Raw genomic sequence first — 26,872 nt, 5'->3', positions numbered from 1 at the left:
CAAATTTAAAAAGTGTTTCAGTTTGACGGTAAATACCTTTTTACGTGGACTTAGGTGATATTTATTTTTCAATTTACTCCTAATTTAATTACTTTAACCACACACTGAATGTCATAGTCAAACTGTTAAATCTAACAATTGAGTTTAGCAATTTATCCAACGTAATCAGTTACATTTTAAGAGGAACATCGCGTAAATATTGATTATTGTAGTGTTTGGTTCAAGAATAATCTTATGAAATACACACTTATTTTGATGTAAAGAGAAAAAACAAATTTCATTAAACTTATTTTATCAAAATGTCTGTCAATATGAAAAAAAAATCTAAATTAGATCTATAACACATAAAATTATGCCGAGGATGTGACGATTAATATAGCTTTATTACTATATTTTTTTATATAAATATAATTTATTAAGGTTTCAACGACAAAGGTTCTTAGCCTGTATTCATTATATATAGCTGTATTACATTTTTTTTAAATTAAATTATATGCAGGTAGTGCATAATTCAATTAATAGAATATAATATTATACTCGAATAAAACAACTCATCAGAATTGATGGTAAAAGGAGAGTAAACCAAAAACAGCGAGAATGATATTGGAATATTGGTGAATTATGAAAATTTAAACATGGCTAAAAGCGTGCTAGACAGTGTTTAAAAACTTAAATCCGTTTTTTTTTTTTTTTTTTTTATTCGAAATTGTCCGACATTTTAATCCTTAAAGACACTAATTTTAGCAATTTCTCCGGTTTAATTTGTTATTTGCACGAAATGTTTCACGATGGGAAATCGATATTTGCCTTTTATTTTCTTTAAACGTAATAAGGAGAAGAGGTAAAGAAAATATACATTTAATTGTTTTTAGTTACATTCTTCTCGTTCCCCGAAACTGTTCATGTATATTGGAGTTCAGGTTCAAAACTGAAATTTACTATAATAAAAATGCCTAGCCTATATGGTAATATTATGTTTCACAAAAAATATTCATGTACAACAATAAAAAAAAACTTTCACTATTGTATAGATATAATCTAATAAGACGATATGATATACGTATATGTGTTTGTGTCACAATAGATCCTCTCCTCCAACAATCCTCCATATCATCATAAGTTACATTATTCGCAGTACTACAAAATAATATAGCATATATAATACATATAATATTATTTATTGATACATAAATTGCTTTAAATAATTATTATTTTATTTTACTCTTATTTAAATGTAAAATTTTGACCAACTAATTATTTTCAAATATTGTTTAAGACTGTAATATTTATGAATAACTCAAAGTAAAAATTAAAGATTGTTTTTGTGATATTTGTGAACTTAATATTGACAATTCATAAAACTAGTTATGCTAAAATTTTAAACAATCGATTTACTAAATTTAATTTCATTGAATATAATTAAATAATGGGCATATTATAAAATACCTATACTAGTGTCTATGTATAATGGGTAAATGATTATGCATAACAATTATGCACACTATATAAAACTTTATGATCAAGATGCATACACAACGTTGATTTATGTAACTCTACCTACATAAAAATGATTCCATTACTATCACTATTGATAACATTAAATATACAATAATCATATAATGTTATTATAACACCATTATATTGCATAATGATCAATAATTATTATTATATCTTTCACTATAATATACACATAATTTAGTATGGAATGTGGATATTTAGGTTATATTTGTTTAACTAAAGATAGTAATAATAATAACAACGACATAATAATATATTATATGTTATATATTGCGATACTCACATTAAATACCATGTGCTCTTGTATGAACTTTTGTATAGTGTAAACGATGTCCTTAATCTCAAAGTTCATTATATCTAAACTTTTCAACAGCTGTTCGTCTTTTTCACTGTATCCCAAAAACAAAAACACGCCTGGTACAAGCGTATACGAACCTGTTTCAAAAAATCACACGTATTCGATGATTAAAGTATTGTAAACTGCACATGACATAAAAATTTATTTTTTATTAATTTTTATTTTTTTTTTTGGGAAGAAGGAGATCCTTTAAATAAAACTAACCATTTTAAAGAAAAAAAAATACTAGTATTTTAAGGGAGTTTACCAATTGTACTTAAAATTAATTTTTTATATACCAATTGCGCTTTATAAATCTTAGGGTCGATAGACCGATTGAGCTCAAAACAGTTTACAATACTTAAGGAAAAATTATTAGTTAGTTATAATTATACAATTAATGAATAAACTTATTGGTTTTTTGCGAGTATTAATACTGTTATAAAATATATTTTAACCATAGTTATTTAAACTAGTAATAAATTGATTAATAAATAAGTTTTCACCATTTAATAATTTTATAGTGTAGATTGTTTATGTTGATATTGATGGAATGATATTGAACAACAATATTTTTATATCTGAAAGTAGGAAAATTTGAATACAAGCGTAATTGGTACACTAGCTCTTAAAACAAATTTGTTTAAGACGCAAATAGTGCGTGTTATATTTTAACATTAGAAAAACTAATTTAAGAACATTTTATAGAATATATTTTATTGGATGGCTGGATTATGAAAATAACTTTTATTTGATATGGTTATAAAATATGTATGTATGGTATATATATTGCTACTTGAGTTGAAACATTACATTTTATTTTCCAAGATTTTTTAATTATTATATAATAATTTAATACACAAAAAGTGGAAGTTATATTATGAAAATAAAAATAGTTTGATTTTGTCAAAAAATATGTATTTATATCTATACAATAGAATACGTATTGATCGTAAAATGTTGCAATAATATAACTATAAATTCAGATAAGAACATATAAGGAAAATAGTTTTTCTTTTTGTTATCAAAAAGTCATAAGAAATATTTCTGAGAAGTTGTTTATAGTGTAAAAAAAAAGGACAAAACATTGTTTAAAGAAAATTAAAACTTCGAAAAAAGTAGATATTTTAAAGCTAACGATACTTAAAAAATATTCAGTCAGCGATTACTTCGTATATTTACTAAGTGATATTATAGTCATAAAATTCTATTTCACAGCTACCCATCACATACATCTACGTTTAAATTAATTCCAACCGGTAGATAAACAATTTTGATGTTACTACATAGATTTTTTTTCTGTTTTATTTTTTTTTTTTTTTTAGACCAAAACTATAATAATCAAATTTTGTGATAATATCATACCCATTTTTGGTCGCATGCAAATAAATCGTCCAACGTAGCACACGCAACGACCACGAAATGCGATATACGCTGGCGACTCATGATGATAGTACGCTATTTCCGTTTCACAAGCTTCGACTTCTACACATATAGTCTGACAAGTCAGGCTTTCGCCGGGCTTGCAATGGCACACCTCGGAGCAAGAATTGTCCTCCAAACTGTGTAGCTATAATAACGGAAATAAAATTTCACGAAATTGATATTAATTACATTTTTAAAAAGGTATTCGATATTAAACGCACAAAATACAATGGACATTTTATTAGTAAACGCATATATTTTTGAAAAAAAAAAAATTATGTTTTAAAATTAAATGCATTAACATTTACTAAAATATTTTATAATTAAAATCAATAACATTTGCTTAATAACTTATAAAATAGTTATTTAATAGTGATGACGTATATGTAAATAGATCGTTTTTGACTAAAATTTTAAACAATAGTGTTAAATACAATAAGTTCGATCTATAAAACCAAATAAATAAGAGCCAACTATAAAACAATATATCATAATTATAGTCCATACAACAAAAAATATGAGAATAAAAAAGTTCTTACAAAGTAAAAAATATATATTCACAATCAAAATTTTTTATATTTCTGTTATTAGAACTTTTTGTTTTTTAGCAGGCATTTATTACTTAATTATTTTTTTTACATTAAGTTTTGATTAGTTCAGACCTAAATTCTAAATTATAAGACTATACGAAGAAAAACTTTGGTAATTTTTAAATATGACAATTATTAATTATAAAAAAAAATATAAAACGTTTTTAAAGTTTTAAATTATTTTCATGAACAATTAACTATTTTGAGAACTTTTTTTCTGAGCTCATGAATCATAGCGAAATTTATATCACAAAACTTAAAAATTGCAATGATATATATATATATATATATATTATATTCTTATTTTTGTATACCGATTGAAACTTTGTGTCAATACCTTTTTTATTAGTTATTTTATATTTCGAACATATTATATAATTTAAACTAATTTCTTTTAATATACTCATAGTTTTAGCTATATCTGTGCACAACTAAAACATTAATAGTATTTAATTTACTATATATTACTCACCCTGATTACGTCACCTTCAGACATAAATTGTTTGTTGTAGTGTGGCGATCTTTGTAAACTACATCCTCCTATATTAACCAATGTTTATTTTATTATAACATTAGGCATTTTAAATAGTTACATACAAATATTTTGTTATAAGTTTTAAATAAATGAAATAGATTGGTTTGTTTTTTTTTTACATAATTTTATGGAGTTAAAAATGGCAAAAAGTACAAAAACTTATCATTCTATTATAAAGAATCAAGTTACAATCGGATTTCAGCGTAACATATAAAATTAACACTATTTTGAGTTAGTGATAATTTGGTTTTAGATTTTTGCAAAATAAATTTCTAGTTAAATACATTTTTTTTTATTTTAATGAATAGTAATATATTTACTGTACTGGAAATAAAATTTAAATTTCAGATCTAGTTTGTATAGAAACCTATAATGATTCAAAAATTTAATTAAAATCAAGTGAATAATACAAATAGCTCAAAATTATTTTGATTGGATATAAAAAAATTTTGATTAGAACAAAATCTAGAAGTAGTAATTAGTTAATTTAATTTGTCATTTCTAAATATGCAGATTCAACACTAAATATATTATATTTCAATCTATAGAATCAAATATACAAATATATGTATACTTTTAAGTCTTAATGTAATAAATTGGGTTTGGAATAAAATGTCTTGACAAATGTTTTGTGGTTTAATTTCCATAATTATTATTTGGTGTGTAAAATTTAACACAAAACCACTTGAGCACTACAGCAGACTGAACAATTATTAACTCACGGAAAGGAATTTGAGAGGCTAGTGAGAGGGTAGTAGACGCAGTCGTCGAAACCGTGCTGATGGATGTTGTCACGGCGGTGGTCGCCACCGAAGTCGTAGTAGCTTTAGGCGTAGTAACTACAGCAGTCGTGGTATCAGACCGAAATTTTTTGCCAGCTACCAGTACTCTAACCGTGGTCGTAGTTTGCAGTTCCATTGCCTCGGTTGATGGCACTGCTGACGACAGAGGTCTGACCGCAATCGCAGTAGTCTGGTCGTAATGATCGACCGCCACTGCGGTAGTTGTGTAAAAGTGACGCGATAATAATTTCACTGAGTCCTTTATCTTGGTCATATGAAAATCCCTCTGTGCTTCAACTGTAAAACAGCAATTAAAAAAACGGTTTAAATGTGTATAATATTATTACCGTAAAATATTCTGATATTATAATTTTTCAAGATTAGAAAATTATATGTTTGTATTATAATATGCAAAGCATTCACAGCATGAAAGACATGGTTTTACTTTGATATTTTTTTTTGATATTTAAAGTTATAAACATTTCTACAATTCACAAAAGTTTCAAGGACTGTTGAGCTGTGAAATATAGACAATACGTCGACGACTCACTCTGAAGTGAATATTGATAAAATAAAAAAATATCAAAACCACCAAATCGATATTTTTCTATATAACTTATGAAATATTATAATTTATATAATATTTTAATATATATATATATACATTATAGGTATTTTGTATCCTAACGACGTCGCAGGGCTACCATATAGCTCATACATCATATAAGTCCGTACCTAACCATTAATTTCTTTTTTTTCTAACATTAGAAAATAAAAACACACATAAGTACCTATAATAAAAATGACCCATGAATATAAGAGAATTATAATACTGTTGTAAGTAATATAACTCAAAAAACCACGTTTTGTCGGCTATAAAAATTCCAACAAAAATATAATAAATACACACACACACACATACACACTTGAATATGTATACTGTACATTCATGATTTCATATATTTCATAAAAAAACATATTTTATTTTACATATAACTACATTGTAATATTATATAGTCGAAAAAAAATTTACCACGATAGAATACGAATATGGCTAAGCGTATGTATATTATATAGAACTATTTTTATTTCAATAATATTATGAAAGAATTAGGCTTGAGCCAATAGCGTGACTACAAAATTGCATTCTCCAAAATTTCCAAAATGCTTTCTTTTTTTTTTTTTAGTTAATATGTGGGTTAATTTAAAATAAGTATTCAAGTTTTTATAAGAACACGATGGAAGCTCGAGCATAACCTAACCTTCGCCAAGAAAGAAAATATTATTGTTCTGAAAATATTACATAAAAAATATTAGGTAATAATAGATATTTATACAACTTATAATAAATCCTAGTAACGAATAACGTATTGGATGTTTATTTAACAGCATCGAATTTAATAAAATAGTGAAGAGATGATTACAATGAAAATAATAGATTAGGATTCTTAACATCATGGATGTATAGAAACTCAAAATAGTGAAAATGTAACTATTAGTTATAATAATCAACCATTTTATTGATTTTGTGATTTTAATGAGATTATAACATGCAAAAAACTAATAATATATTGTAATTTTATTTTGTTATTTAGCACTATTTTAATTTTTAATTTTTTATGAATATCTAAATTTAATAAAAGTATACACAAAACGTGAATGATAATAACTAACAACTAATTATCTATCTAAATAGTCCTTAAAATTTATGAAATAATGGAAAAGTTTTATTTTTTGATCATTTCGTAATAACGAAAAAAATAAATTGTGTTTTTACAGCTATATTAGTATTACTTAATAATTCATGATACAATATACAAATAAAATATCAACTGATTTATTGTAAATTAATTTTTTTAATTTAACATTGGTTTGAAGAAAAGCTTTCTCTGCTGTTGGAAAATATGTACAATAATACAATCACATTTTCAGTATAGGAAATTTTATTGTGGCTATGTTTTCAAAGTAGTAATGATAATATTATACACATAGAATACACAATATACTACCCACTTTAGCGAAATATACGTATGTTACATCAGTGTGCATGCGCGTTTAACTAAGATCATTTGTAACGATGCATTTCTATTTTTTTCATATTATTTTCGAATATGAATTATAACAGCACCATATATTCTGATACATAATAATGCTTATATTTTGTATTAGCCCACGTTGTGTGAATAATGGTATACACTAATGATTGTGCGGTATAACCTTTTAGTGTAGAACATTTTATTTCTACATTAAATAGTAATTGTTTTTAATATTCTCGCTCATAAAAGAAAATATAGCTGCTGAGAAAATTTAAAAGTAGTGTACCTCAATTGATTAGAAAGCGAACAATTGCATTTAACACGAAAGGTTTCAAGATTTAATTTCATCAAAATTAATACATGAACAATTGAATACAGTTATGTGCCGCTGTCTCTTAAATGAGACTCCGAAAAAATATGTTTTTCTAATTAATTAAAAGGTAAAATTTAAGGTACCATTATAAAATCCATCTTAGACATAATATTTCTTAACACAGTATAACAAAATCAATTTAAAATATATATAATATTATGTGTATTATGTATTTGATATGATAAACTGCTAAGCGATCGCATTTTTACCTAATAATAATCATATAGGTAGTGATAATAAATCATGTATAAAAAATTAACACTATTCACTTGTACTTATATAATATATTACTATAATAAATTAAATATTGAAATCCTTTCAACGTTAATATAAAAAAACTACACATAATTCTATAATAACAAAATAGATACATATCTATAACAAATTTATAGAATCATCGCATTAATTTATTACATTAATTAAACGATAATTTTGGTTATATAGTTTAATATTATAATGTATTATAAAACATTTAGCTACTCGATTTTATATTTAATATTACAATATATACATGGAAAAATAATAATAATATTTCTGTAATGAGAGTAAAATTTACTGCTTTTATTATTTTTTGTATTAATTATATATTTCAAATTGTAAAACCTATGAGCCCTCCTCACGAACATATCTAAAAAAACCTATTGTTTTCTTAAAAAATAAAAATAAAATAAATAAATAATAATGCATTAACGTTAATTATTGTCAGTGAATCGTATCTAACCTATTAATTTATTACACTAGTCCACAAAACACAATATTTAATGCCACTTAATTATTTTTAAGAACCGTGAGTAAAAATTATTATCATATAAGTTATTTTAGTAGATACAATGCATTAAAATACATTTAAAAACAATTGTATAAAACATAGAATTAATTAAATATGGTTTACTCTGTTTTTAATAATTATATGTGATATTATTTTTTTTTATCTTTTATAAGTTATTATAAGTTGTCTTCTCACATAAAAAAAAAAAAAATATTTACAATTATTATCATACATAATACATTATTATTATTTAAAATATATTATTTACGTGAAAAAAAAACTATTTATATTCAATTTATCTATTTGAAAATAAAAATTATAATATATAAGTATATTGTACTTAAAATAAATCAGTAATACAATGTATAAACTAAAAAAAAATCGTTTATACCAAAATATAATTATATATACCTCAGTAGCATCTCATGTATTATACTTTTGGCTCTAATAATAATTGATTATTGGTTTTAAATATATTAAAAATTTTAGTAACAATAATAAGTTTAAAATATAATTTACACTTCTCATACGCAAATCATTAAAATACTTGCATGCAATAATAATTTTTAAAAAGTAATATCAGATTGCTGAGGTAGTAAAAATATAAAATAGGTACTTAAATAAAATAAGGCCAATTGACTATTGATCTAAAAAACAGTATAATTCTGTTTGTATTATTCATATATAATGTAAAATTTACATTTTAAATTGAAAACTTATTGGAAGTACATACAGTATTTATTTTTTTTATTATTATTGATCATCATTAACATTAACATTAACTATAATGGTCATAATACTTTTAACCAATCTACTGTTTTTATGTAAAGAAAATAATTATAAATTTTAAGCAATGATAATATTATATGAAAAAAAAAAATAATTAATTTGCTTGATGAGTTATTTCGTAGTATTGTTTCACTTGTATTATATATTAGTTAAAATATTTTTCCATTGGGGAAAAATAGAGGAAGTTCATGAAAAAAAATGAGTCGTGTTTGATCGTAAAACAATATTTAAATATCACACAATCAATTTATCGGGTTATTAGGTTATTGTTTATTTATTATTAAAGCCTTAACTTCCAAATAACATGGAAACGAGTCCTTGCACTAATCCAAAGTTATACGTTTGTTTACACAAATTACAAAAATGTTTACTACTGCGGTGTTAAAGATCACAATTGTTGACAACCACATAGAGTTTCATAGTCTAATTTGAATAATATGAAGTCTAATTATTATTGATTTTTATTTTCTATTTAAATCAATACTTTGCAATTCAATAATAATGTTTTTATTCACTACATTAGATTGTAAATTATGTTTTTTCAAGTGAGTTAATTGCTTTTTTATTTCATTATTATTATTTTTTTAATCAATTAATCAATACCATTTTTTTTGTATATATAAATATATATATACGAGTATATATTAAAATTATAATTTATTGCACTAAAATATGTTAATACTTTTATTTTCCAAGTACTAATTCATTACGTACTTTGTTCATTATTTTTTCGAGCTCTTTACGTTTATTTTATTTTGGTTGAATTATCTTCAACTAAATATCAAACTTCTCAAATTTGGCGTCAGTTGAAGTTTTTTCTAACTTTTTTCATTTTCATATGGTATCACGGTATGTAATAATTGGAAAATTAAATGCATAATACCAACCTTCTCTTCTTATTAGTTTGTAGCAGTTCTATAACCACATCTACATCTTCACATGCAATACTAATATTCAAAGAAAAAATTGGATTTCTTCTATTCTTACAAGCTTGACAACCAATCAAAGTATATTTAAAGTAATCTATATTGGACTGAAAAAGAATTTTAATACCAGTTTCAATCTATGTAATCTTCGGTGAAATTAGTTTCTCAAAGTTATATTATGTGAGTCTTGATTTTAAATAAATATTTGTTAAAAATATTTATTTTTTTAAGAACCCTTTAAGTTTTTCTTGGATTTATTGTAATATAAATACATTTTCCAATTTTATTTTTTTTAGTTAAGATTTTAATTTGTTTGAATTTATAATAATGCTAATCTATCTATTAAATATCACTGTAATATCTGACAACTATTAATTTATTTATTTTTTTTATGAAGCGTCAATAAATTGTTTTATTGTAGGATATATCTGAGTTTATTTAATCAATGTTTCTTCATAGAATATTATTGAGCTTGGACAAAGAATCTTTCAATATCAATAACAGAAAACAGCAGATAATATTACTGTATATTTTTAATGTAAAATATTTAATAACCTCATTAATTATATCATAATATTGTTGTTTATTAGTCCCAATTAATCTATTGATTATTTAAAACTAATTGAACTCCATTTATACATTATAAAATGTATGGTGACATGGTGTATTAAACTATTCAGTTAAATCCACTTTAACAGTTGTAATAATTACTTAGATTTTAACTGTTATTTTATTAACGTAAATAAATTAAAGTAAGCAGCCGAATAAAACTAGTGGCAAACTATATATATTAACACTACTATAACTACTACTAATAATAATAAGTTAACAACTAAGACATTAAGAAAAATAGTTAGACGATTTCCAAAAAAAACTAATGGTAAATCGTGGAATAATATACCATTCGTACATAAACACGGAAATTAAAACCTAACAGGGCAGATAACGTCAACAATTTTTTTAAGATTATACATAATATATAAACTAAATTTTTACATTACCTACAGATACAAATAGCATATTTAAAATATTTAATTAAATATGATAATATCAAACTACGATATTATATTAAGATTTAAATTAGATAAATTTTAATAAATTAAAATAATTAGCTAATAAAAAATTTATTTTTGTTATATATGTATTTATAAATCGAATATTTAAATGAAAGTTTCATACAACTTATTTTATTAATCAGTACTATTTATAAAAAAAAAAATATCATTCTTATTACAAAATCAATATTAAACGATTTTTAAGAAGATAAATTCTTTGAAGATATCATGATAAATAGTTCAAAAGCTAAGTTGCATTCGTTACTTATAATTATGGTAAACCGCACCTTTTTGGATTGTCCGTTTCTAGTGGTCTAAATATGCTACTTCAATGCTTATTTTGTATTTATTTATAAGTTAGAAAATTAGGAATTAAAATGGTGTTTACATTCACCTAAAATAGATACAATGCTAGTAGATTTTAGTTTAAGTGTAATTTAATTTTAATTTAACTGCATTTAAGTATGTAATACCGTAATAATAATCTACAACTACAGATATAGCTACTGCTGATTGAACCCATGTTCAAAAGTAATCAATCGGCCAAAAAGATTACAATAATATAATAAAAAATTTGTTTTTAAATATATGTATTATTTATCGTCAGATTTCTAAATTGCGTGATAAAATTAAGCTTTTACATTATCAATAATAATCATTAGTCGTAGATAATATATTATATTAGTGTTTCTAAAATGTAAGCAATGAAACTATGACCACACGGCGTTCTAGATAGGCATTTTAGCTACACCGCAGTAATAATTTCATTTTTCGGTATATAATAATGATATTGTAATAATAATTTGTTTTCATTTTGTAATACATTGAAGTATGAGTAATGAAAAATTAAATATTAATAATAAATATATATGTATATATATATATAAATGAATAACTTATATGAACACTTTATTAGGTTCATATAAAATATACCTTGATAAACTTAATATCATATTAACATTAAAATATTGAAAATAAAACATGTTATCATCCTTCAAATAAGAATAACATTTATTTCTGATATTGATTTTTATATTTCACAAGTATTATACAAAACTATACGTGCATATACGTACCCACACACGAGTTGAACCAAAACACCCGTTGCCACCCCATACAATCGTAGAACTTAGAAGGAGACGTGTCCTTACACGCGCAATTCGTCCTCAACATCGTTCCCAAGATACCGAGAATAGATTCACGACACGTTGACGGCGGTCCCGCACACCGACTTGTTGTTTGGTCCACTGAACACGTTTGTTCGAAGGCTTCGAGTCGAGACCTAAACGGAAGAATTTCGGTTAAAATATATGTATATATATATATATATATTATTTTCACTAAAATACATTGATCAATATTTTTTTAATACCAATTACTCTGTCGATTATTTATTACATTAAATTTTCAAAATTGGTACTCAAAGCTGTCTATAATATTAAGAAGTTATAATGAGTTACTCTTCAAATAAAAAATATGATTTATAGTAGCAAGGTATTATTAGATTTATATTATTTATTTATCAGTTATAAGACGTAGTTTATGTTTTTCCTGTAATTCGTCATAGACTTATCTAATGATATGTGATTTTCAATTCCAGAGTTACTTGCTAATAAAATAAAAATACTATACATGTTTAAAGTATAAAATAAAACACCTTCATATGGATTTAATATATTAGTAATTTTTAAGTTTTTTTTATTACGAATAATAAACATTTATCGGTTTTAAAAGTATTTATAATTTATTTTTCTTTTATTATTATTTATTAAAAACTGCTTTAATGTATTGCAAAAATTAAATACACACTATATATAAATATATATATATATATATGCATTAGGTATACATCACACAATACAATATTTTTAATCATACAGCAAATAAATTATTAATAATTAAAATAATTTATAAAATATATAAAATTAAGCACGTTTTAGATTTTGAGCAAAACAATAAAGTAATTGGTTATAGGTACTATGACAGATGTTTATTTATTATATAACCTATTATGACAATAACAATGATTTAAACTTCATATTAAAGGTAGTTTCTAATATAGAATTATATCTAATTGGTAGTTAGTGTAATAGTGTATTAATAAGATAAAATAGCGCGTTGCTTTCTTGATAATTGAAAATAATCGAAAATAAATAATAAAAAAAATAGTATAATATTTAGAAAACACCAATTTTTGACAGAGTTTATTTTGTCATTATATCATAATTCTATATTTATAATAATTTTTTTCTAAACATAGTATAATTTTAAAATATTTTGGTTCTTTCGGAGCTATTTTAACAAATTTGATTTTTTAATTTTCTTATATGCATCTAAATATTTTTAAAATATTAAAAATGTATGATAATTTTTTTAGTCTTTGAAATTAAAACCTTAACAACATTTTTTAAAATATAAATATTTAAACACAAGTTTAAAAATAATTTATGTTAAACATTAAAAATTAAATGTTAAGTTTTTAATAATTTGGTCTCGCAATATTCTTAAAAACACGAATTACACATATTCAATATTATTTTTTAAAAAACATTTTAAGTTCGAATTTTGATAAAATTTAATAACGAAAAAATAAAGACTTATGTTTTTTTTTTATAGTTCAAAAAAAATTATTCACAATAATTTTCACCATTATATAAATATTACCATTTTTTTTTTTTTTTTTTTTAATTATCATTTATTATAATTTATAGGTAATCAAACATACAATTTATATGATTTATCTACCTCCTATAAGCAAATCTTAAATTGGAGATAGAGATTTATTTTGGTGAATGGTGAATTTAATTATTTCACTGATACTTAATATTATTAACTAAATATATAATAAAAATAAACAGATATACAAATAAGAATAGAGGAAAAAGAAAATATAAGAACAACATTATTTATCAATTATCATTATTTGTAAATAACAATGTTTGTATAGTATTAAGACACATTTTAGGTAAAATAATTAATATATTTGACAAATTAATTATAAAAATAATATTGGTTAAATTTGCTGATGTATAGCAGACAATCGGAACAAATAATAATTAAATTGGGAAGCATTCGAATCCCAAATTAGTGTTTTCTTAAAAAGGTGAAAAATATGAACTTTTTTATTGATCCTATAAAAATATTATATATTACTCAAGAAAATTCATTGAAAAAATAAGTAATAATTATATTTTATTATTTTAGTGTAAATAGTTAGTCTATTTTTTTAGAACGTAAAAGAATATGATACTGAGATCCATGCAGTGTTACATGAATGTTTATTTATTAAATGCCGTAACTTTTCGTAACTAATAATAATATAGGATGAGAAAATCATGTTTGAGCCTATTAAAATACTGACCAATACTTTAAAACAATTTAATCATGGGAAGTAGTTTGAGTAAAATATTTGTAATATATGATACACTAGAGATATTATATAAAAATAATGCAGGGTTAGTATTGTACTTTATTCTACCAGTAAACTGGCAATTATAACTTATAACGTGAAATAAACAAATGTCTTACATACTCAAATCATCAGATAGCTAACCAAAATTTTCAATATGTACATGTATTATGTCCATTTATGAAAGGTAATTTTTAATTTTGGTACCAGTTTTTAGTGTCCACGTCCACTATTTGGAGTGTCCAACATTACGTGGTTATAACTCCTATATAACACTATTAATTATTGTGCATACATTTTAAAAGTGTCTCTTATTGGGAAGGTCCATTAATATAGAGGTTTCACTGTTTAACTATAAAATATATTTATTTAATTATCTTTAAATCGCAATTTCTTTTAAACGCCATTTAAAATGGTTACTCAGAATGTATAAAAAGAAAAAATTAATGGTTTGGATGAAGTTTGTGAAAATAATATTTTTGAATTTATCTATACAAAAAATTATAGGTATTAGCAGATTTTAAAAACTTCGCGAAATTATTAAATATTTTACTATATTTTTTTTTCTTTTAATAAGCTTTATTTTTAACTAAACTTGTCATAATTGATGGTTTTCATTTATTATTCTTTTTTTTATGTATTATAAAAGTATTTAAACATTTAAATATTGTCAAAATTATACAGAATTACAAAATAATCATATTACAATACCTAGCATTATATAAGTTTATCCTTAAATACAATAATATTATTGAAACTAAATACATTATTAAAATTATATTTGTGTTAAAAAAAATTCAATGTTTCACATTGTTATAAAATATTTTACCACATGGTGAAAATAAATGTATATATACATATATATTTCAGAATTTAAACAGTTAAAGTCCTATGTGTTAGTTACACCTCAGTCATTATTTCATATATACACAGAGTCATTTAAAAATATTTAGGGGTTTGAAGGGTAGACATATTTTTAAAAATAATTTTGTCCTTTATTTTGACATGTGACAGATTCGAAATATAATAGCTATGCTTAAAATATTTAAATCGTATAATATGTACTCATATACAAATAGTTTGAAATGGATTTCTTAATTGATTTTCGATAGACGTGTCATGTTCTCATTAATCGAAAAAACAATAATGCAAACGGATACATAGATTTAAATGAAAATATTAAATTATTTTAATATTATTCATGATATAAAAAATAAACTGTCATGTCAGTCTTCATAATCTCAGTCATCATTTACCACTTACAGAAATAATATAATGATGTTCTCTATAGAACAATATATATATATATATATATATATATATATATGTGTGTTGGATAATTTTTATAAAACTAAACTCACTTAACATTTGAAAATATTTTTTTGTCGTTTAAGTATTAGTATTATGGTATTTTTAAAACGTAAATAAATATTTCATATTACTTTATGCATTGTTGTAAATGTATAATATATATTATATATATAATATATAACACAAATTTTATATAATTAACTGTTAGCAGTTAATTATTTAGTAGTAAAACGATTATTTTTAAATCTTCAAATAATTTCATTGAATGTAGAATTCTTATTTTTTCCGAAAAAAAAATAATACGTTTCAAAATGTAGTAATAATTTAATTTGATCATCTTTACAAATTTTCTCATAATTTTAAGTGAATACTCTTTAATGTACACCTAACCTAACTACATATTGATTCGTTACTTAATTATTTATCGATATATTAAGAGAAATAAATATTTATAGAAATATGTACAATCAGTTATGAATCCTATTATAAAACTATAAAACTTCGTAATAAATAAAATAAGCAAGGTAAAACAAATTTATAACAGTTTACAGTTATACTATCAAATCTAATAATAATTATTAAATTGCTTAAAGTTGTGAAAATATCTTGAATGACGTATCTATTTAAAATTAAATGAAAAAGTGTATTTAAATGTTGAAATATCAGATCATATTCAAAAATAAACTTTGAAATAACATTTATCACAATAGGTTAATATGCCATTAACCAAACAACTGTTATATATACTGAGCGGCATAATACGTAAAATGTTTTTGTTTCCATAACATGAGAATTCATCGATAAAACAAATTTAAAGAGAGAAAAAATATTATTTGAGCTATCGTATAAATACTTCTTCGATAATCCTTTAAGTATGTCGAAAATTGTAATAAGCTGTGTTATTAACAAATTTTGAAGTAACATATTATTATACTTGGAATTAATAAAGGTACCTATAAATACAACATTTAAAAAGAGAAAGAAGATAAGAATAACTAATTTAATGTACAATAGAAGTTGAAAATATCACCTGAAAATTGAGTAAATCACTGTAATGTTTATGTTAAATTTGAATTCAATAATAAATTCTTACATACGATAAACGATTGTAATTGAAGATGGTAAATCAAATTCTACGTGTAATAATAGATTACAGTATTAACAAAATAATACATTTTAAATCAATTCATAGATATACACGTAGATCTCTGGCAATAATACATAACATAAAAAATAATGAAATAATTATTTATATAAATACTTAATAGTTAATAATATTATGTGGTTTAGAAATTTATGGTTGTTTAATTATAAAATATGAATATAAGATATTCTGTACCTTTATCTAATAGATATATTAATTTACGAGTAACCTTAATCACAATTATATTTATTATTAATTTAGAATTTTTTATTGTCACTTTTTTAAGTTACTGGATAAATTTTAAAACCACGCCACATAAATTTGAAAAGAAAAAGTTCTGTCAGATGATATAAAGACGCTGAATACTCAATACGTGTAAAAATATGTTAATTTTAACCGATTCGGTGCAGAACTTTAACTTTTCCCTTTCGCGTAATTCCGTCGTACCGACCATCATATAACTACATTGATCCTAGAAATATCGTTGTTTTGGTTTGTTACGGATAAGTTTTTTTTTTTTTTATGTACGATCATGTGATAAAACATTTTATTTTTACATTCCCCGTGACTCAATGGTATAGTAGATAACACATTGCGTTATACTGATAACTTCGTGAAATATCACAGCGAATAATAAGAACGTGGTAGGGAATACTTTTATCATCATATGATAGATTAAATTATAATAGTTTACGCTTTTTCCTATTTTTTTATATTCATAATTAAGTTACTCATACAGTTTCGTTTTACTGTATTCAGCCGTATGCCTTAAATGTTTTATTTTTATGAACTTATATTATTATTATTGTTTCTCTATAGTTCTTCACGTGATATAATTGATAATATTTGACCACATATGTATAAACTATAAATAATAATTTATGACTGACCATTATTGTGTATTAAATAACCATATGGATGTTTAATAGATATTGTATATTATAATATGCAGAGGAAAAGAATTTGTAATAATATAATGTTTTCATTATACATGGTCGCTCGGGTGTTTAATCATTTATCCAATGAAATTATTGTTTGTTGTTTACATGATATGAAATCGATGCTTAAAGCGTAGTCATAAAATTACATTTTATGGGTTTTCACCTTAAAATTAATATTAATCTACGATTTTTGTAACAATAGCACATATACGAGCCCTTTGTTAATTCGGTATAATATTAAATTTTTAAGTTCACACAGTTCATGGATCAATTATTGTATTTATAACTATTTAAGATGCATAATATATATATATATATATATATATATATATTATATGTGTATTTATTAGAAATAATGAAATAAATGAGAATTAGCATTGAGTTCTCTAAAGATCTAACATTAGGATTTTGTTCATGTATGTAAAGCATATTATTCTTATAGGTAATTTTTTATGAGTCCCTATTTAAATGAATAAGTAAATAACAAAAATATTTGTACATATATTAAAAAAAAAATTTAAATTAATAAATGTATACATAATAGAATATAGTACTAAAAAACTTTTATGATACATGTTAAAAATACTTTCTTACTTTTGAAGGAAGTTATTTTTATTATCAATATTCAATTTTAAAATGGATATTTTTTAGATTTTTAATTTATTTTAATAACGGATTATATATATATTTATATATTATTCACAATATAAAGTAGGATACTTTTAACGCAAAGTTTCAACAGCAAAATATAAGAATCAAAACAATGGTTCCTCTTTTAACACAACAAATTGTAGTCTATATATGTCAAATGATAAAAGTTACCTTTGAAATTTATAGTGTAGCACTAAAATAATAAACTGGTTAATGCTTATTAATAATAATAAAAAAAAAAAAATTAAGTATCACAACTTTATATTATTATAATACGCCAATGCTTATAAAAATAGTACTTATCCATAAAATAATTGATTAAAAATATTGGTTGTAGTTAAGCACAAACAAAACACATTTTCTAGTTTCAAAATAAAAATATTCTATTATATTTAAATACATATACATTTTTTTTAATAAACACAAAAATCACCACATCTACATGTATGTCTTATGATAATTAAGAAGTTATTCTGAACTATACTTTGTTAACCTAATTAAAACAATGCATTCTTAATAATATATATATAATAAAATAAAATTTTACAATGAAGTTTGTGCGATAAGTAAATAAAAACAATAAAATAAATACCGTTATCATTTTTTAAAAAAATAATGGAATTGCTAGAGCACACAAGACTGTAGTCAAGTACTTAATAGGAATGACAAAACCAACAGAATCTAAGCAATAAAATTAAAATATTACATTGGCTGATGCACATTATTATATTACGGTATATACCTATATTTTCAAAATTAAATACATTTTTTCACAGTAGGTACTTCTCATCAGTTATGTTGATATTAGTACAGTATTACACAAATACAATGATTCTCAAGCTTTTTAGAAATAAAGAACATTTATTGTTTTATAAGATTTTTGTGATTCATAGACGTAAAATAAAACAGTACTTATTTAATATAGGTTTAAAATTAAATAGGTAAATGGTAAACGAGAGTAAAAATTTCAGTCAATAAGAAATAATATAATTGTATAGTTCAAATAAAGACGATAAAATTAAAAATTCATCTTTTTAATGACGTAGATTTTATTGTATCATGGATTATAATATTTCCATGAAATACTTCTCTAAGTTCATAGGATGAAACATGTTCTGTGAACTCCAGGTAAGAATATTTTTATTATAGTGAGTATCACATCATTAATTTTTACATTCAAAAATGTGTTATGATTTATTGTAATTTTTTGGTAAACCATTGTGACTTTAAAAACGTAATAATTGCATAAATTACTTACAATATCCATGAATAAATTTCCGAAATTACTCAATACAGACAGTGTTTATTGATATACGAGTTATAAATAACTAAATATAACCTAAATATAATAACTCATGATATTTATTATTTACATTATTTTATTATAGTATATTATCGTAAAGTATCATTGTATTTTATTCGATGGTACTTGATAGTGAAACACTGAGATGATAAAAACCAATTATATGTTCCAAGCGGGATACTTATTCCAACATTTCTAACTTTACTTTCTTAGTATTTATTTGATAATTAATAATTGTATCGAGTTATTAATATCGTTGTTCATTAGTGAAAACTTGAAATTTTACACCTGACAAGATAATATATAAATAACTTTCTAGTATGTAGTTTTTTTTTATTTTTTTTAAATTTTAATGTTATATACAGTAGACGCCACTTATAAGACTCACGGATATAAGGTTCAGTCGCTTATTAGACTCAAAATCGTCTGGAACGGTCCGGACGTATCCAAATACATTAAAAAAAAATCGGTTTTAAGACTCAACACTTCGGTTATAAGACTCAAATTTCGTAAAATAAATAGTAGAAAATAAACTTTTTTGGTTATAATTTAGAAATAAATTGGTTTTGAAAAATGAAATAATATTCGTGTTGATTATTTCTAGTTTCTGTTGGTACCTTATAACGTATAATAATTTTTATCGCAGATAAAAGTTCACATTTATCGCAACGATAATTATAACGATTAGAATTTTAGTTTTTTTTTATCGGAATTATTAAATTTATTCAATAATAAAGTATGTAATATGTAATAAGTGTTAATGTATTAAAATCAAAGCAAAATATGTAGTAAAATAAAATTTATAAATACGTAATTAATTTTTTTTTCCACTTCGCCTATAAGATTCATTCGGTTATAAGACTGACTTTGTGCTGGTCCCAAAGTGAGTCTTATAAGCGGCATCTACTGTATAATCAGTACAAATTTTAAAAAGAAAAAATTTTGAAAAATGAAAATAAGATATTATAAATGCGATTTATTTAAATAAAAAGCTATCAATTATTCAAACTGATGATTAAAAAATTTAAAGAATATGGAATGAAAATTTTACAACACAACATTTCTTTTGAGCTGTGGCAAAAATTACCAGAGAGTGAAAGGGTCAGTAAACCATTTATGTGTGAATTATGGTGGTTTTCTAGTCTAGGAAAAAAAACCATTCGTAAAGACAGATAGCTTCGTCTTCCATCGATTTAATTTCACGGTTATTGCGAAGGGTCGAGTTGAAGAGACAAGGCGTCTCAATATACAATAAACCAGGTAAATCGGAAATTATAATAACAATAATTATAAATTAATTTAAGAAAAATACACATGGATCGAATAAGCAAATAAGCCGCGAACTATATATTATCATATTGTCCATCACGCGAAGTATATAAATAATGAACATTATGAGAGAATAGTGTAGGCCGCCTCCCCTCACTAGGTGAACTGTGTAATGCGAAAAAACCAATACGCCGCAATACGAATTATACAAAAAACAAATAACATCAATTACGGTGACGACGGACGGTAACGACAAATACAGTGCGACGAAAATCGCCTATCCAAGTATTGAATTTGAATAACATATACAAACAAGATCAATAGACCGGACCATATAGACCGAATTTATATTGAAGACGGATTGGAAAGCGAAAAATGGACTGGATCGGACCGACTACATTGAGCTATAAGCCACCAAGATCGAAAAAGATCGGACCACGCAAAGCGCTACTGAACGAGTTGACCGCAAACGACGGCGGCAGCGGCGACGGCCTCCGAAAACGAGCACCAGTCTCCTCATCGCCGTCTGTGAGGTTGGCTTCTTGCTGGTCGCGCGACTCTTGACTGACGCCGCGTGCGACACGATCGCTTACTCGGACCGTCCGCGAGACGCGGTACCCGGTCAGCGGCAAGCGTCGTGCGGACGAATAAAACAACGGAGAGTTTGGCGCCGACGAAATAACGAGAAATAAAACGGACGGCGGATTGCGCGCGCAGCGGCGGCTCGACGTGCGGTCGTCCGTCGTAATACACCGGTGAGCGCAACCGCGTCAATAATTCACACGACGACGGGCAGACGCGATCGGCGGTAACAGCTCGTACGATTCGGCACCGGACGCGACTGGCGTGAGGGTGACGGGCGTTCGTGGTTTTGAGAACTGTCGTGTTTTGAAATATACGTAGGTACTTGAGTAGTTGTAGTAATCGTCGGATACGGTTAAAAACCGTGACGACATCGACATAATAGTTAGGCTAGACATGCGCATAACGTATGACCGTATTGATGACTGAACATTTATTTTTATTTAAAAAAAAAAAAAAGAAAAAAATGATCATTTGAAAGGTCGACAGTTAAAATGTTATTAGTGGTGGTGATAATGGTGGGAACGACAATTTCTGTGGATTTGTAAGCTGTGGTGAATGAATTAATTCAACGGTCCTTACACCGTTATGTAAAGTAAAGCGACTCAAACATCATTCATTTGAACTTTGAATGTCGCTACGATACGTTAACATAAAAAAAAAAGTATATTATCTAAAAAAGCTAGCATAACTATATGCGATATTGTTATTATTATTATTATTATTATTATTATTATTATTATCGTTATTATTCTTACCGACAATTTGATTTCGCACGACAACTTTCTGCTAAGAAATGACATGGCACCTTTGCTGGACCATCCGCACGCTGTGCGCATTCTGGATGTAACATTTCTTGAGCTATTAAACATTTGTCTTTATTCACTCCAGATTTCCTGTATGGAAAAACAATAATATTAGAATTGTATTATATTGTAGAAAAACATGATTAAGTATTCATAAATAAATGTTAAACATTTTAATTTTATATCAATACGTGTTATATAAGAACATTATGATTTATGACATGTTACATTTAGAGCTAAGCCATGATATTATATAAAAAAAGTAACTTGCAGATATTATATTTATGTGATCGTAGTTTATCTGTTTATGGTCAAGCTTTATATTTTGATTTAAATTTAATATGCTCGTCATTATTGATGTGAATTGTGAAACTTGGCGAAACGATACTAATATACTATGACGGCCAAAAGTCCAATACCCAAATGTTACCAACGTAACCGCGCGGCACTTGTACCTATCTTCAGGTCAGTCAGTCATCGGCTCCCGCCTTCAGTCTTTACCGATCTACCATTTTATTTTCGCTAAAGTTATTGACGCATCGATTTTCGTCTTTACCTCCATGTTACTGTGTTTATATTTTTAACTTGTTTAAGTTTGTTAGAATAAATTATTTAATAATTTTTATCTGGGTTTTATGCTTTAATTGATGTAAACCATCAATCCTTTACTAAGCTAGACCAATTATTCTACTCAACCAATCAATACGGACGGATACATCTACGGACCTAGTTTAGCTAGGTATTTTACCGTTATAATAAAATGACATTACATATTGTGTTGTTTTTTATCAATTTTACTTTCTCCACTGATTTACAAAGTAAGTACTAACTATCTTATAAATATTAATTGTATTGAATGTAGTTTAATTCCATGAGTTGTAAATACTTTCAATATCCATTAATTTCAATGTTCCACATTTACCAGGCCTCTATCTTGTAACAGCTCTCTTTTTTATTTTAATTATAATATTTTGTATGACGTATATTTATACGTATTTAACAACGATTTAATAGTTTAAAATTTAAATTGAAGACTTAAATATAATTTTATCAGGTATATTAAATTCACTGAAACTTTAAGTAAGCATACTTTTGAATATATTTTTTAAAAAAAGTTTTTTTTTATTTAAATGGCTTTAATTATTTTTTGTACTTCGACAAAATAAGAATAAAATTAACAATTAGAAATTCTAAATTAGTCATTTTTTTAAAAAACAGAAAAAATAAATCAAAATGAATTTTATTTAAAAATATTATTTTTTTTAGTTGAAAGTACAAAAATGAAAATTATATTTATCAGCGTCTGTTAATGTAGTAGTAATTCGTAATTATTACCTACTAATTATATAAAAATACAGTGATTAAATAACATTTAACTTCCCAGGTTTAGTCGGGTAGAAATTCACTCAACAGTTTTAATTTTTAATTTTATTTTGAGTTTAATTAGTTATACACTAAATAATTACCGTATAAATGTTGAAACATACGTTAAAATCTAATATAAATATGTTGTGAATAACAATGTGACCCGGGGCGATAATTTTATGTACCAATCGAGTGTTCATAGAATCACCCTGTAGACATCTGTTAAACCGTAGATAACATAATAATTATAATAATAAGAATTTGGATATTGTAAAAAAGGTAGTTTATTTAACAACACAATCGCATAAACGCGAAGCGTATTATTATTATAATGAACTGTATAAAGACTATATTGAGCAAGCCCTTGACGATAACACACACATCATAATACCATTGATATTATTCTATAAACCACAGTTACCTGTATTGTATATACTTTGGCGTGTACAATAATTCACTACACTAAACATACATATGACATAAATTATAGGGGTTTTTATTTGTGGTGACGCGAGTTTATAATGATGGTCAAAAAATGACGATTGTTTTTTTTTTCCTTTGTTTGTCGCTGAAATATAATAATATAAACATTGTGTCCACTTTTTTCTCAGAAGTTCTTTACGTTTTACTTTTGTTCACGTCGGAGCTGTAAAAATTGTTGTTTCCCCCTCCCCCAGCAAACACTTTACGGGACGTAACACGTAGGCGAGAACGCCTTTACAAAAGCATACGACTAACCGCCTTCTCTACTTCTTCTGTTTTTAACGTGTTTTGTTTAAATATAGCACACAATTTTTTTACTAAATTTTTGTACTCTAAATAAAATTAACGTATTTATTTTACATTTATGTGTATGTAGTATTTTTCTATCCGTCATCACATTTAAGGATAGTAAGACCCCTCTTTAGAGGTTCGGGTTTTAACTTTGAAGATAATTTCTAGTAGAAAATTGAATCTAGTTAATACTTTGGAGTCAAAAGTAAATTAATGCCGAATACATATACTTTTTAAATTAATAAAAAAAAATTAATTGAGGAAAAAAAATTAAAATTGATTTTTTTTTGTGTTACCCAAAATAAATAACCTTAAATACCTACTTAAAATTGTCATAAAATATTCAAATTAGAATTGTATAATAAACATATTACTATTTTAATTATTTTAAGCAGTATTAATTTAGACATTTGAAATTTGAATTCTTTTCTATAGTAATTAATAGTATTTATTAAAAATATTTATTAGAGGGAAAACCGAACAATTTTTCTTATAAGTCCTTATTATAGCTATTTTAATATACATAGATATAATTTTATGGTTTTAACAAAAAAAAAAAAAAAATTAAAAATATTTTTGTTTTTGACAATAATAATAAGTTATATGTTTATAACTTTTATTTTAAGATGTTTCCTAATAAGTAATGGTAGCTGTTAGTTGCATTTCACATTATTTTTATTTTTATTTTTGTGACCAGAGATGTTTTAGGAGTCTTACATTGAAATAAAAAATAAAAAATATAAACTGATACATTATTTAGTATGGTATAATCTTATATAATTATACACTTAATTTTTCTTTTTATTTTTAATCACAATCATAACTAACTGTAGTACAATTGGTACTACAATTACTTAAAGTATGATGTTTGTTTGGAAAATATCGAAGGAGCTACAAACAAAGGTCTCATTTTTTTTTTTTTTTTTTTACAAATAAGGTTGCCAAGTATAAATAATAATATAAACCAGTTGGCACTCACTTGCACAAACAAAACGCGATTTCTATTGCGTACGAATGCATCGATTCGTTGCGATAAAAGTTTTGCAGTGACTCCATACAGTTGGTTTTTTTGCACTGTCTATGATTACAGTTTCGAATTATGGATGCCACCATTTCCTGACACTGTGAGTGTTTATTACAGGTTTCCAACGCCTCGTGACATGTACTTTGGAAGTTCAATATGGAGTTGTCGATTGGTATCGATTTCGAATCTATAAATAAACGAAAAAAAATTAATATAATTTAAATATATTAATAATAATAAATTCTTGTGTCTCAACGCCCATAAGAAGAAAGTTGGTCAGATACTGGTAATGGTAACCATAAAATAAATTGATGATTTTATAGGTTTCTTATTAATATAAATATAAAATTTTTTTTTAAACCAAAAAGAATTGAAAAAAAAACATTTGCTTATGCTTTTAAATATTAAAACAAATTGAATAAAGGTAATTATGTTCCATGTCTTTCATAATATTTTATTTCTAATACCGATTGTTTTAAGATTTTAAGTGGAGCTTTGGTTCTAAAAGAGTTGACTTATTTAGTCATGTCGATGTTAAAATGTGATGGATGAAACGCAAAGACGTTATTAGCATTTATTGCTGTGCGTATTTATGATTTAGTTTAGAGTATAAACTACAAAGTCTAGGTAAAAATATTAAAAAAAAACGAAAATGGATTCTAAAATATTATCATTAATATTATGCACTAGCTCGAAAAGGCTTAAGTATAGATTATTTTTTTTTTTTTTTATCACTGTGAAGTATATTATGTGGTGGTGCTCAGGATATTCTAAATACATAGATTATATAAATGTATAGTACAGCGTGTTATGATTAATTAACATCGTGAAGCTTTAGTTTTAATTTTCGTAATAAAGCGTAATGTTCTTTTACTATTAATGTTGTTTGTTAAAATACCTATGTATACCACAAAAAAAAAAAAATGTTTTAATAAGATCTTGAATTCTTCAAAACAATCTTACATGGAACTTAAAAGCTGAAATATCGTCAATGATTGCTGATGAAAATAATATAGAAAAATCACATATAATAAATAAACACATATACAATCTTGGCGTTGTAAAAAAAAATAAAAAACAAACAAACAATGGCATTAAGTAATAATTTTAAATAAGTATAAATTTTAAATACTCCATTAGAGATTAACTTTTTAGTTT

General features: G+C 24.4%; 1 protein-coding gene across 1 annotated transcript in view; it reads right to left on the bottom strand.

Moving 5' to 3' along the window:
* The window catches only part of LOC112596573, a 163,426-nt gene that overhangs the window by 13,927 nt on the left and 122,627 nt on the right, over positions 1-26,872 (bottom strand). Inside the window, exons 6-12 of the mRNA XM_025342330.1 lie at positions 25,670-25,901; positions 22,504-22,641; positions 12,212-12,417; positions 5,128-5,484; positions 4,343-4,410; positions 3,221-3,425; positions 1,802-1,953 (exon numbers count right to left, since the gene is read on the bottom strand). Coding sequence (XP_025198115.1) covers positions 1,802-1,953; positions 3,221-3,425; positions 4,343-4,410; positions 5,128-5,484; positions 12,212-12,417; positions 22,504-22,641; positions 25,670-25,901 — 1,358 coding nt within the window. The remainder of the gene's footprint in view (positions 1-1,801; positions 1,954-3,220; positions 3,426-4,342; positions 4,411-5,127; positions 5,485-12,211; positions 12,418-22,503; positions 22,642-25,669; positions 25,902-26,872) is intronic.

This window comes from Melanaphis sacchari, unplaced genomic scaffold (genome assembly GCF_002803265.2).
Source record: "Melanaphis sacchari strain LSU unplaced genomic scaffold, SCAv2.0 Contig32_pilon_pilon, whole genome shotgun sequence".
Classification (NCBI taxonomy): Eukaryota; Metazoa; Arthropoda; class Insecta; order Hemiptera; family Aphididae; genus Melanaphis; species Melanaphis sacchari.
The sequence above is the reverse complement of the archived record's forward strand: the minus strand, read 5'-3'. Positions and strand labels throughout refer to the sequence as shown.